Below are 14,147 nucleotides of genomic sequence, written 5' to 3' on the forward strand. Positions count from 1 at the left end.
AAACGGAAGTGGCGGCCACTTCCCCTGCTGGGCGACATTTCCGGAGCGAAGGCGTCCGAAGCGGAGGGTCGAGCGAGGCGAAGGCAGGAGCCCGCGGTTCCTCGGCTTCCCAGTCCCAGGTGTGGAGGCGGCCGTGGGGGGGGCCTGTCGGGGGGCCGCAGGGTCCCCGCCTCTCCGCCGGCCAGGGCCGCCGCCGCTCTCCCGCCTGGGGCTGTTCAGGCAGGGCGAGGAGGCGCGAGGGGAACCTCCCCCTGTTGGCCCTCTTTGGCTCGGCCACGCCCCCTTTGGAAGGGAGTGACGTCACTTCCTCCCCTCCCAAGTTCAGTTCGTAGAGCAGAATTTAGGAGCTTGGGGGGGGGGGAGAAGTTGGAGGGGGGGGGAGAGGACCCGGGTTCGAGTCTGCCCTCAGATGCCCTTGCCGTGATAGTCTGGGGAGGGGTTGTTCTTCCTCCCCCCCCAAAAGGGAGCTTACCCCCTCTCCCCTAAGCTCAGTGGGGGAGACTTTCCCCTCCCCCACCATTTTATCCTCCCTCCCATAGACCTGGGAATTAAGGAAGGGACTGTCCCAAGTTCTTCAGTGGGCTCTGGGTTCTGCTGCAGACTTTGAACTCGCAACCTCAGCAGTTTAACGCGTGTGGACTGCAGCACCCAGAATTCCCAGCCAGCACATCTGTCTGCCCACCTGCCCGTCTGTCAGATAGATAGACTGATAGGTCAGGGGTCCCCAACCCCCAGTCTGCCAGCAACCAGGCCGCACAAACAAGCAAAGCCCCCATCCTTGGGATGCAAGCAGCACACAAAACCACACCCTCTCCGGTCCGTGGAAAAACCTTTCTCCATGGCACCGGTCCCTGGTGCCCAACAGGTTGGGGACCTCTGTGATAGGTGGATGGACATATAGATTGATGGACAGCTAGGACTGATAGATGGGTTGATGGACAGCTAGGCAGATGGACATACAGATAGAGTGACTGATGGGAGACCGGTGGAGCGCTCAAGCCCACTGAATAACTTTGGGCAATCGCCCTCTTAACCCGGCCTACGCACCTGGCAGTTAGGGAGCGAATAAAAGATTTATCCTTAACAGACAACGTATTTCAGAAATTATTTTGGTGCAATCTATGTGGAGCCCTTGGTTCTCTCTGAGCTTGGTTGTTTGCTTGGGGACATTTCCTCACCCGACTAGATAGCCTCATCAGTGCTCTGGTGATGTTGATGGTGCTCTGATGCTGATGATCTCATATTGATAAGATAACCTTTATTGTCATTTTTTATTATCAGCATCCTGTGCCCACATTAAAAATGAAACTCTGGAGCCTGCTCTCAAAAGACAGAATATATCTACCCATATCCATACCTAACACACAAAACCTATCATACTCTTGACTTCACTGGCCACTTGTGTTATGACTATACACATGCTATATACATACATACATACATATGAGTAATAAACTAATCTTGTTGGCCCAGGAAACGTCTGCAAGATAACCAAGCTCAAAAAGCATCAAGGACTCCACAGTTGGACCCTGAGCTATAAACACTCTCTTTTGGTGCAGTATATATTAGCTTATCATCTCTTTGATTGTTTTGCAGCAATCCGGGAAATCATGGCTACAGATTGGCTTGGAAGCATCGTCTCGATCAGTTGTGGAGATAGCCTGGGAGTCTACCAGGGAAGAGTGTCAGCTGTGAACCAAGCTAGCCAGACAATTTCACTCACACGGCCTTTCCATAACGGAGTCAAATGTTTGGTACCGGAGGTTACCTTCAGGTAAACGCTTCTCCGGGACTCTTCATTGAGGCTCGAAAACGGAATGTTGTCGGTTTTTTTCTGAAAATATAGCAGGAGGCATTGCGCATTCGTGGTATATGTGGTTTATATTTCATATGAGCCCTGGTGGCGCAGTGCTTAGAATGCGGCACCGCCGGCTGCTTCTGTTGACTCCCGGCTGCCTACAGTTTGGCAGTTCGGTTCTCACCGGCTCAAGGTTGACTCAGCCTTCCATCCTATCGAGGTCGGTAAAATAGGGCCCAAGATTGTTGGGGGCAAATATGCTGACTCTGTATTCCGCTTAGAGAGGGCTGTAAAGCAGTGGGAAGCGGTATATAATAAGACTAAGCTATGGCTATTTTTCAGAACTTCTAGCAGCTGATGTCAAATTGAATTGCTGTCTTTTTTTTTTTTTTTTTTTGCAATATGTGTTTATAAAAGGGATGGGCTATTTCGAAAGCTGGAAGCATCTTTGGAAAATGGGTATACATTCAGACAATTGAAAATGGCTTGATTATAGTTCTTGGGTTGTTGATGGGTCTTTTTGTCCATGCTTGGGGGGGAAACCAGCAACCTGGAAGTCTTGTCAGTTCTTACAAAAGTGAGTTACGTTAAAGAATGTAAGTCTTGGGCTACCTGAAATCATCTTTAAGTGACTGAATAGACCTAGACTTAGGTTCTTCTGAGAGTGTCATTTCTGTGGTTAAACTATGAATCAGGGTGATTTATTTATTTATTTATTTATGAGACTTATATACCGCTTTAAGTGCAAGCACTCTCTAAGCGGTGTACACCAGTAAGCAATGTATATATATATATTTACATTGCCCCCAACAATCTGGGTCCTCATTTTACCTACCCCGGAAGGATGGAAGGCTGAGTCAACCTTGAGCCGGTGAGATTTGAACCGCTGACCTGCTGAACACAGTCAGCTAAAGTGGCCTGCAGTACTGCACTCTAACTGCTGCACCACCTCGGCTCTTCATTTATGTTCCTGTACAGCACTCTTCCCCAGCCTGGAGCCCTCAAGAGGCGTAGCTCTTCCTTTTCTATCCAACGCTGGCCGGAAGTGAACAGAACAGGGCAGAGGATGCAATGAGAGGCAAGTGTTGCGGGCAATTAACCCCCTCTCTGGCTCTCTTTCCCTCTTTAGGGCTGGGGACATCACCGAGCTGAAGATTCTGGAGATTCCAGGCCTCGGCGATAACGGACAGTGTGGAGATTTCCAGCACCCTGACCTTGGCATTCCCGCTCTTGAGGGCCTGGGTGGTGCCAGTCAGAATGGCACTGGCAAATTGCTGAAGAAGCCCAGCAGTGCCCCCCAGAACATCCCCAGGAAGACCGATGCAAAGAGCGAAGAGGTTGCCCTTTCTCCCCAACTGCACCCATGTTCTAAGAGCTACGTGGATCGACACATGGAATCCTTGAACCCGTCAAAAAACTTCCGCCGCAGGCACAACTCGTGTGAGTCTCTTTGGCGTCGTCTCCGTTGTCCCACCTTGGCGTGGCTCTGTTGCTCTGCCAGCTTCCTCTTTCTTGAGATGCGGAGCGTGGCCCTGCCTGTGATAAGGCAGGTGATAAGGTGGCTGCCTTTATGCATGTTAGTAATAGTAATAGTAAAGTTGGAAGGGACCTTGGAGGTCATCTAGTCCAACCCCTGCTCAGGCAGGAAACCCTACACCATTTCGGACAAATGGCTGTCCAGTCTCTTCTTAAAAACTTCCAGTGTTGGAGCATTTACTGCTTCTGGAGGCAGGCTGTTCCACTGATTAATTGTTCTCACTGTCAGGAAGTTTCTCCTAGTTCTAGGTTGCTTCTCTCCTTGATTAGTTTCCACCCGTTGCTTCTTGTCCTGCCTTCAGGTGCTTTGGAAAATAGCTTGATTCCCTCTTCTTTGGGGCAGCCCCTGAGATATTGGAATACTGCTATCATGCAAGCCGTTCTCAGCTTACGACTGGAATTGAGCTTAGAATTAGAGCCGTAAATCGCGCCGGTTGTTAAGCAGATCACCCCCTGACCGTTCCCGATTTTAACAGCCTTTTTCGCAGCAATGCTAACAGGAATCCACTGTCTGCCGTGGGCGTTTTTTGCCAGGCACCAAAAATAAAAGCGGTTTTTGGCAAAATCCACATCTCCTGCTTGGGCAGGGGGAGGGAGGGTTGAACTAGATGACCTACCAAGTCCCTTCCAACTCTGTGATTCTGATAAATTGCAGTCATGTGATTGCGGGATGCTGCAAAGGGCTGTGAATGGCGATGGCTGAGAACTGGAAATGTGATCCCGTGACTGGGTGGGCAGCCATCAGAACGTGGAACCCAGGTCTTAAGTCATCCTGGGGAGGTCCGTAATTTCAACCGGTCACAAGTTGAGGATACCATAGGATACCATAATCCACCCTAAGCATTTTGTAGCCAAGGAGGAACAATTTAAAAGGCAGCGCTGGGGGCTTCATCCTCCAGCAAAGTGGAGGATGACTCGATAAGCCAGGGGTCCCCAACTCCCCTGCCCAAAAGGTTGGGGACCTCTAGTTTAGAGTCTCTTGCTTGAGCAGGGGGTTGGACTAGAACAAGGGTCCCCAACCCCCAGTCTGGGACCGGTAGTGGGCCGCGGCATGCCAGCAACCGGTCCGCACAAACAAGCAAAGCCCCATCCTTGGGATGCAGGCAGCGCGCAAAACCATGCACCCTCCGGTCCGCGGAAAAACCTCTCTCTGCGTAACCGGTCCCTAGCGCCCAAAAGGTTGGGGACCTCTGCTGTAAGCAGATCCCTGGCTCCTTTGACCCCACTGTCCTTCCTCCCAGGGTCGTCCAGTAGCCGCCATCCCAACCAGGTGACTCCGAAAAAAAGCGGCCCCAAGAACGGCCCGATGAAGAACAAGGACGACGAGTGCTTTGGGGACGACATTGAGGAGATCCCGGACACTGATTTTGACTTTGAGGGGAACCTGGCCCTTTTCGACAAGGCCGCCGTGTTCGAGGAGATCGAGACCTACGAGAGGAAGAGCGGGACCCGCTCCCGAGGCACGCCGAGCGAGAAGGCTGCCCGGTATCGCCACGATGAGAACATCCTGGCGTCTGAGCCCATCGTGTACAGAAGGATCACCGTTCCCCAGCCGAGCAAAGAGTTCTGCACTGGTAAGGTTGGCTTTTCCCACCTGCAGGCAGTCCTCGGCTTAACGGCCGTTCGGTTAGCGGCCGTTCCAAGTGAAAACGACACTGGGAGAAATGGACTTACGAGCGTTTTTCGCAGTTATGACCATTGTAGCAACCCCCCCCCATGGCCACGTGATTTAAAATTCGGATGCTTGGCAACCGGCTCGCTTTTATGACGGTCGCAGCATCCCCGGGGGAGGGGTTGCTCACGTGATCCGCTTTTGCGACCGTCTGACAAGCAAAGTTCCCAGGGAACCCAGCTTCGCTAAACAGCCGTGTTCCTAACGTAACAAGGGCTGTGTTTCACTTAACAACTATGGCATGGAAAGTCGTAAAATGGGGCAAAACTCCTTTGGCAACTGTCCCAGAACTGTTGGGCTGAATTGAGGTTGTAAGGCAGGGGTGTCAAACTCAATTTCATTGAGGGCCACATCAGCATTGCAGTTGCCCTCGGGGGGGGGCTGGGTGGGTGTGGCCAGGGTGGGTGCAGCCTACTGGGTGGGCGTGGCCAGCTCTACATCATTTGCGTCAAGGGTGCCTGTGGGGGCCTGGGCAGGAGTGGGACAGATCTGAGGGTCTCTGGCAGAAGGGGGTGGGGACCAGGGCAAGCACCAAGGCCTGGTCCACTGGAGGAGCCTCACTGTTCCTCTCAGGCCATGCCAGGGGGGGTTGGATGGTGGAGCCCTGGGCAGCAGAGGTCAAATGCCCAGACTGGCCTTCGAGCACCCGCGGCACCAAGCCCAGCCCCACTTCCTCAAGGCTGCTGCTCAAGGTTCTCCTGGTTCCTCGCTGTTTCCAGACGGCCTTGTGGAGCTAAGACTGAATGCGTTTCAGCATAGATGGCCACCACAAAATTGTACATGGGCTCCCGGCCGGCCTGGACCAGGGCCAAGGCAGTGGGGGCCGTTCCCTCACTGTTTCCAGGATGGCTTCACGGGCCACATGAAACCACCTTGCGGGCCGCATCCAGCCCCCGGGCTTGTGTTTGACATGTCTGTTGTAAGTTGTACACACTTCCTGTAAGTCTCAGGAAATTATTTGGGGCGCTGCTTTGAAAAGGAAGGTCTAATAGCGGTGTGGTTACTCTTGATTTACTTTAGATGTTCTGCACAGAGAAGGAACTGGAGCAAGCTGGTGTATCTGGCCACTGCTACCCCCCCCCCCCCGATGTTCCTCTCAACTGTGGGCCATTTGCCTCCAGCAAATCAGATTAGGTCTCAGAGCGGAGCTGCGATTCTCACGTGACCTGTTGAATTGGAGGGTGACCGCAGTCTGGTGGAGAAAACATAGTTTGTGTAGGGAAAAAGCCTGCTGCGGTTGCAGGCAACCCCATAGAAGCAAGCACTGGTGATAAGGCCTGGGGCAAATGGCGTGGGTGGGATTTGGAATAAATTGGAATAAAGAGTGGGAGAAAAGCAGGAGCCCAGCAAAGGAAGTGTAACTGCCTCCTTCAGTGTCCTTCACAAAGCTGTGTCGGTTGGCAAGTGTGGTGATACACTATCCCCGTGGTGGCGAACCTATCACACGTGTGACACTGGCGGCACGCAGAGCCCTCTCTGTGGGCACACGTGCCCTCACCCCAGTCCTAGGCCTTCAGCTGGGTTTTATAAAACCTTTTCGCTTTAGGCCTCTGCCGCCGTGTGCAAAAAAAAAAAAAAAAGGTTCAATCAGTTAATTTCAACTTCTCGCGGGAAAAAAAAGATCTCGGAAAGTTGGAATTGATTGATTGAAATTTTTAGTCCCACCCAGCCTGTTGTTACCACCGCAGCCACGTCCACCCAATACGCCACGTCCACCCGGCACACGATGGTACAAAAGTGGGTTTGGGGTTGCAGCCTCTAAAAGGTTCACCATCACTACCCTATCCAGTCCTGAGCTGATCTGTGGTACTCTTTTATCTCCCAGCCCAAGTGTAATTTAAATCTGGCTCCAGGCCAGCCTCCAGTTGCAGCTCTGTAATTATCTATATATATATATATTTCCCCTCTAGCTTTACACGCTACCTTTTTGATTGCCGCCCTTCCTGAGTTTATTTAAGACAGCTGGTCCGACTGGTTGCCCTTGCGTGAGGGAGAAGCAGGGAGGGGAGTCCGCTGGGTGCGCTCACGCTGAGAGCGATTAGCACCGAGCAGCGTGCAGCTGTAGTGCAGCACTGGCCTTGCGTGCAGCCGGGCGGTGTAATCGCACACCTTATCTCTCTCATGTTCCCAACAAGATCCCCTTACATGAAGGGCTATCGTGAGCCAAGAGCTGTGGAGGCACGCGAGGCCGGCGAAACGAGAGCACGAATATCATGTCGAAAGAGGCCCGTGTCCCTGGAGAGTAGCCCAACTCTGCACCCTCCATTCACCACCGTTGGGGCTCAGAGGCGTTGCAGAGTCCTCGCTTTACAACCGGTCGCTTAGCGCTTGCTTACTTCCCAAACTCTGCCCACAGAAAATGTTGGGTTTGCACTTACAACCGCTCTGTTAGCAGAATCACAGAAGAGCTGGAAGGGACCTTAGAGGTCATCTAGTCCAACCCCCTGCTCAGGCAAGAAACCCTATACCACTTCAGACAAATGGCTGTCCAGTCTCTTCTTAAAAACTTCCAGTGTTGGAGCATTCACCGCTTCTGGAGGCAGATTGTTCCACCGGTTAGTTGTTCTCACTGTCAGGAAGTTTCTCCTTAGTTCCAGGTTGCTTCTCTCCTTGATTAGTTTCCACCCGTTGCTTCTTGTCCTGCCTTCAGGCGCTTTGGAGAATAGGTTGACCCCCTCTTCTTTGTAACCAGTGCTTGTGTCTCTCTGACTTTGAATATCTAGGATTAGGTGGTTGGGGTTTTTTTTGTTGTTGTTGTTTTGCAATAAAGTTATCACTGTTTTAGTGTGAGTTTCAAGAACAAAATACCCGAAACATTGATACTTAACGTAATAAAGCCGATAAAGATAAGGCAGCTACTTTAATTGGCTGTGAACATGCAAGGTCAAACTACATACAATTTGGCTTCCCTTTTTTCTGTAATAAGCTTGTCACAAAAGACATTCAGACAACCTATTGTTGCCATTGGGTTCACAAATCAGGGTTCACTTCGATTTAATTGAATTCGCCCATCTCTCTCAAGCCAAAACCAAACCAGGTTCTATCGCTATTAAAAAAAATACAGATCTTGTGATTACCTCGGTAGGTGTCCCATCAAGATCTGGCACTGAGGCTACCGAGGGACAACTGAAATAATCTTTAAGAATAATCATTTTTTTTCCTTCTCTGTCGCTGTAAGCCATACCTTAAGGAAGGGATGAGGGTCTTCTATGCTTCCAATAGCTGCACAAATTCACAGTAACCCCCTTTTTTAGCATGAGGTGTTGGTAACTGTAGTTCAGACACATCCGGAGGAGCACAGCCTCCCTGCTTCTTCTCGACGGTCTGGATTCTGTCCCTCAGCTCTGAAACCAGCTTAAGTCTCTTTTAGGCTTGTTCACATGCTGGCAAATCGAATTGGGAGCAGCCATAGTTCCTTCAGCTTCATGTGACTGAAAAAGCCATTCATTGTGTCGACGGTCCTAAAGAATTCCAGAGTGGGATGGCCAAGTTGAAAAGGGTCAAGTCCTGTTGCTTGAGCCTGTCCTTCCTTTGGATGGCGACGTAGGGGATGGATCTGCCCTAATCCCTTTACTCTTGGATAACTCTTCTCTGTACTCTTTCTAGAGTCTCAACATCTTTTTTACATCGTGGTGAACAAAACTGGATGCCATATTCCAAGTGTCCAGTTTTGGTCACCGTGATGTAAAAAAGACGTAGAGACTCTAGAAAGAGTGCAGAGAAGAGCAACAAAGATGATTAGGGGACTGGAGGTTAAAACATATAAGGAATGGTTGCTGGAATTGGGTATGTCTAGTTTAATGAAGAGAAGGACGAGGGGGGACATGATAGCAGTGTTCCAATATCTCAAGGGCTGCCCCAAAGAAGAGGGAGCCAAGCTATTCTCCAAAGCGCCTGAAGGCAGGACAAGAAGCAACAGATGGAGACTCATCAAGGAGAGAAGCAACCTAGAACTAAAGAGAAACTTCCTGACAGTGAGGACAATTAACCAGTGGAACAACCTGCCTCCAGAAGCAGTGAATGCTCCAACACTGGAAGTTTTTAAGAAGAGACTGGACAGCCATTTGTCTGGAATGGTATAGGGTTACCTGCCTGAGCAGGGGGTTGGACTAGATCAGGGGTTTCCAACCTTGGCAACTTTAAGACATGTGGACTTCCAGAATTCCTCAGCCAGGAATTCTGGGAGTTGAAGTCCACAAGTCTTAAAGTTGCCAAGGTTGGAAACCCCTGGACTAGATGACCTCCAAGGTCCCTTCCATCATCATCATCATCATCATCAACAACTGCTGATTCTGGCCTTTCAGATTCTGGGCTGGTGGTCCCAAGTGTCTCTTACGAGCTACACAAAAAGCTGCTTTCCGTGGCTGAGAAACACGGCTTGACGCTGGAGCGGAGGCTGGAGATGGCGGGGGTGTGTGCCAGCCAGATGGCACTGAGTTTGCTCGGAGGACCCAACAGGTAAAGATTCGGAAGTTCTTTTCCTAGAGCGGTGGCGACAAGCGGGGCTTCCTCTTCTGCACCTTAGCCGGCAGATCCACACGTGACGAAAGTAAAACCTCCTTCGCTTTCAGGCTGAACCCCAAAAACATCCATCAGCGACCTACCGTTGCCTTGTTGTGCGGCCCTCACGTGAAAGGGGCCCAGGGAATCAGCTGTGGGCGACACCTCTCCAATCACGACGTGGATGTCATTCTCTTCCTCCCCAATTTCGTCAAGATGCTGGAATCCATCACCAATGAACTGACCCTGTTCGGCAAGACGCAAGGCCAGCAGGTGTCCAGTATTAAAGGTAACTGCCAATGTGGAAGGGGGGGATTCGCTCTGCCTTTGAAATTTCTCTCTACCAATAAAGGAGAATATTTGTAGCTCAGGGTTGAAATGTGAGGTCCTGGTTGCCCTCTGAGCTTGCTTGTTTTCTTGCAGATGTTTCATGACCCAACTCGGGAACATCATCAGTGCTAAAAGGGAGGGGGGAGGCAGAGTGGAGGAAAAGGAGAATGGGGTTCTTGGCTGCTTCTGAGCTGGGTTGTTTTCTTGCAGATATTTCATGACCCAACTAGGGAACATCATCAGTGCTAGAAGGGAGTGGGTTTTGCATGGAGGAGAAGGAGGAGGAGGAGGAGGAAGACTCTGGGGTCTTTGGTGCTCTGTGAGCCTGTTTTCTTGCAGATGTTTATTTATTTATTTATGAGACTTATATACCGCTTTAAGTGCAAGCACTCTCTAAGCGGTGTACACCAGTAAGCAATGTATATGTATATATATTTACATTGCCCCCAACAATCTGGGTCCTCATTTTACCTACCCCAGAAGGATGGAAGGCTGAGTCAACCCTGAGCCGATTTGAACCGCTGACCTGCTGAACACAGTCAGCTAAAGTGGCCTGCAGTACTGCACTCTAACTGCTGCGCCACCTCGGCTCATAATAATGAACCAACTAAGGAATATCATCAGTGCTAGCCCTATACTAACTAGCCCTGATGTTATCTAGAACATCATCAGTGCTAGCCCTATACTAACTAGCCCAGATGTTATCTAGTTTGGGTAATGAAACGTCTGCAAGAAAACAAGCAAGCTCAGAGAGCACCAAGGACCCCTCAAATTTATCGCTCAATTTCAAAGTCTTCAGATGGCTAATTAATAAGCCCCCAAATCATAAACACGGTAAAAGCCAGCACAATAAAATAGCAAACAGAAAAACAGGATAAAACTTTAAAAAAAAATGCTCCAGATCACTACCCAGATTTTCCCACCCTCTAAAAACTTGAAATTGGGAAGCCTGAATTTTGTTCCAAGCCCTCCATAAAACCATCCGTTAAGGGATTCACAAAGTTGGATCTCGTCTTGGAACCCTCCAGAAGTCATGTCGCCTTTCGTGTTTGTTTGAAAGGGGGAGGGGGGGAGGCTTAGGGAGAAGGTGGGGTGATAGAAATTGTAATCCAATCATGCTTTGGGGGTGTGTGGCAGATTTGGAATATTTTGTTTTTTGCTAATGCCGGGGGGGGGGGCAGTTGGAAGAGGCCGAGGAAGTTGAGGTCTACTAAAGCTTCTAGACCAGTGGTTCTCAACCTGTGGGTCGGGACCCCATTTGGGGTCGAACGACCATTTCACGGGGGTCACCAAACAACGCAGTCCGCCATTTTTTTCCCCTTTTCCTTAGCTGGGCTACTCCCTTTTATTCTATTGGCTTTTGAAAGCCAATAGAACAGACTCTCTTGAATAGAGTCTAATTCTGTTGGCTTTCAAAAGCCAATAGGAATTGTCCAGGCTGTCTCTGCCCTGCTGAGCCTGCCGAAAGTCCCATTCTGCAAACGGTGCTGCACCATTTGGGCAGTCCTCGACTTACGACCGGTTGGGGGTCACGGCATTAAAAGGTTGAGAACCACTGTTCTAGATGGGAAAAGCATTAGCTGCTTTCAACCGCCTGTTACATTTTTGAACCTTATTAGCTCCATCTAGTGGGGAGATGCTGGCTTGTTTTTCCATCTCTGGGATACAAGCCGAATAGGTGAATTGGGCCACAGGCAGAGGCGACAAATTAAGACTACTCAGAGCCCCCCAAAGTCCTTTCCTGAGTGGTTACTAGCCTTTCTGAGAGACTCCTGCAAAACCTCCTATACGTTACGACTTTATTGATTTGTATTCCACCCCGCACGGAGGGCTTCCCTTTTGATCTCCACCGCAGTGCTGTGAGAGAGGAACTGGTCCCAAGCTGTCCGTGGCCGGGGTTGGCACCATATCCCGTCAGCCCAATGCCTAAGGCCCTCTCTTTTCCTCCCTCCCCGTAGATCTCCCAGAGACGCCTGTGGACCTCGTGATAAACTGCTTGGATTGCCACGAAAACGCTTTCCTGAGGGACCAGCCTTGGTACAAAGCGGCCGTGGACTGGGCCAACCAGAACAGAGCCCCCGTCCTCAGCTTGGACCCTCCCGTGAACGAAATGGAGCAAGAGGTCGACGCCAAGTGGTCGCTGGCCTTGGGACTGCCGTTGCCCCTGAGCGAGAGGGCCGGCCGCCTCTATCTCTGCGACATCGGCATCCCCCGGAAAGTGTTCCAGGAGGTGGGCATAAATTACCACTCGCCCTTTGGCTGCAAATTTGTCATCCCGCTGCACTCGACCTAAGCTAAAGCGAGGGAAACCTGGCCCCTCTTGTCCAGGGGAAGACCGCCTAAGACTACCCGACGGATCCCGGCAGTTACGAAACGTTCGGACGCCTTAAGGAAATATTAACTTCTGGGCTGTGTTTCTGCTCCAAGGAGTAGCGGCGCAGCGCTGGGGGGGGGGGAGAACCGCAAGGACTCTTCTTCCTCTGAGCCATCCACGCTCTTGTGCCATTGCCGAAGGAGGCAGCTCACGTCTTCAACCCGCTCACAGTTGGTGGTGGGAAACTGAGCAGGGAGGAAACTCTCGCCAGGAGCCCTGCTGGGTTTGGTTGTGTACCAGACCGTTGTGATTTTTCTTTTCAACTTTGGGGTTTCTTTTTTTCTTTTTTCTTTCAGCACTAAAGTGGGAAAGGTTGCTTGGGTGCTGCCCCTGGCCTTCCGGGATCACCGGAGAAACGAGCACAATTTGGCTGTGCTGGGATTGTCCTTTCTCTCTTTCAAACTCGCGTGTTCTTGGATGGCCACGTTTGGGTCACCGTGGCGCGGTAACGTGCTCCGTCCCAGGACCAGCCCTCGTTTCCCTTCTCATGGCTAAATGAGCACTTGCTTCTCCCGTTTCTGCTCGTGAACGTTGTGTGGGTGTCGTCAGGGGCTCGGGGTGCTTGAGGAGCAGACAAGATAGTGCCAACGTTTAGGTTTCCACCATAACTTGCGCCCTGCCATCTTACTGTGAAGAGCATAACGCTGATTAATGGCTGTTCCTTTTTTTCCCTTCTGGTGGGCACTATGTGCACAGGACAGAAAGGACTAGGAGCTTTGTTGGGCCCATGCCGTTCCCATTGGATACAAAGGTCCAGGAAGGCTTAAGTGCTCGATCCTGGCACAATGGTCTACTTCCCTTTAGAACAAGCACACAGCAGGGCTTATGGAACGGACGTGATGTCGTCAGGTAGTCCAGGACACCCATAAGAGGCAGCTGGCTTGCAACCCTTGTGGTCGTGCACACTGAAAAGCCCATGAGCCACCGTTTCTGTAGGCACTGTCGTACTGACCCTTGCTTCTCCTGTGTTTCTCCATTTTTGTGGGGAATTCTTACCATGCTCTCCGGGGACCCAGTTCTTGCTATAGGGGGGCTTGTTCCTGCAGTCCTGTGGCGCTGTGTAGATTTCAGGCGCTCCGTGCATTAGCCAAGTGGGATGCGGAAGACGCCCGGCTTCAAGAAATCCACCATGCTCAGCCTTTTCTCGTCTCCAAAGATGCCATGCAGAATTCTCATTCATCACAATGATTAAACTGCAGTAAAAGCAGCTCGCTTGCCAAGTCGTGTTCATTTCCATTTGCTTCCCAAGCAGGACATTGGTGTTTCTCTCTCCGTCCCCCAAGAAATGTCAGCCAGACCGAAGCTATCGACACTGTTGTAATCAATACATATATAAGCAACAGCTACCGTGCTAGTTAATTTAGACTTAAACTCCCTTCTTATGACCCCATAATCCCTTACTTCAGGGTAGAGTCAGGGTGACTGGATAGAGCTGAGCATTTACCTGCTGGATGCCCTTCCTAACACCTATATGGAGTTCATAGCAGGTACCCTGCGAGAGAAAACATCTGCTGCTCCCTGGAATTGAACTCTCAACCTTCCGAATGGGAGGCGAGCATCTTCACCACTAGGCCTCTCTCTAATTTAGGCTTAAAATACATTTTAAAAAATTAAAATTGGAGACGGGGGCAGAGAATTTACACACCCCGATTCTTACTGTGGTGTTTAGTGCCATGCATATAACTTATAATTTAATGGAAGTTGTGCATCTTTTAAGATCGAACCACAAGCTTGGGTTGAATTAATACAAGATCTTGGAATGGCTCAAGAGTTGTGTAAATCCCTGAAAAATCAGACCTTTTGCATAAATTATCCGTAGGAATGAATGAGGATGATAAAGTTGGAAGGGACCTTGGAGGTCATCTAGTCCAGCCCTCTGCTGAGACAAATGGCAAACGATGAAGCGGGTCTGTCAGAAGAAATGGTGCAATAACGGC

The 14,147-nt window shown here is 50.5% G+C and overlaps 1 protein-coding gene across 1 annotated transcript; it reads left to right on the top strand.

Moving 5' to 3' along the window:
* Nucleotides 1–13,417, top strand: EDC3 (enhancer of mRNA decapping 3). The gene is made up of 7 exons (XM_039337542.1): nt 1–119; nt 1,597–1,774; nt 2,928–3,238; nt 4,576–4,908; nt 9,311–9,464; nt 9,578–9,795; nt 11,795–13,417. The coding sequence occupies exons 2-7, from the start codon at nt 1,611–1,613 to the stop codon at nt 12,127–12,129; spliced, it is 1,515 nt and encodes a 504-aa protein (XP_039193476.1). The 5' UTR covers nt 1–119; nt 1,597–1,610; the 3' UTR covers nt 12,130–13,417.
* Nucleotides 13,418–14,147: the final 730 nt, after the last annotated feature.

The sequence above is a fragment of the Crotalus tigris genome, unplaced genomic scaffold, assembly GCF_016545835.1.
Source record: "Crotalus tigris isolate CLP2741 ecotype Arizona unplaced genomic scaffold, ASM1654583v1 scf7180000017683.1919423, whole genome shotgun sequence".
NCBI classification, from domain to species: domain Eukaryota; kingdom Metazoa; phylum Chordata; class Lepidosauria; order Squamata; family Viperidae; genus Crotalus; species Crotalus tigris.

What these genes read in the sequence shown, in the direction of transcription:
- EDC3 (XM_039337542.1), top strand. Translation starts at nt 1,611, where the DNA reads ATGGCTACAGATTGGCTTGGAAGCATCGTCTCGATCAGTTGTGGAGAT. An exon ending in TTGCTCGGAGGACCCAACAG is followed by an intron (nt 9,465 to 9,577) that starts GTAAAGATTCGG and finishes CTTCGCTTTCAG; the next exon opens with GCTGAACCCCAAAAACATCC. An exon ending in GCAGGTGTCCAGTATTAAAG is followed by an intron (nt 9,796 to 11,794) that starts GTAACTGCCAAT and finishes CCCTCCCCGTAG; the next exon opens with ATCTCCCAGAGACGCCTGTG.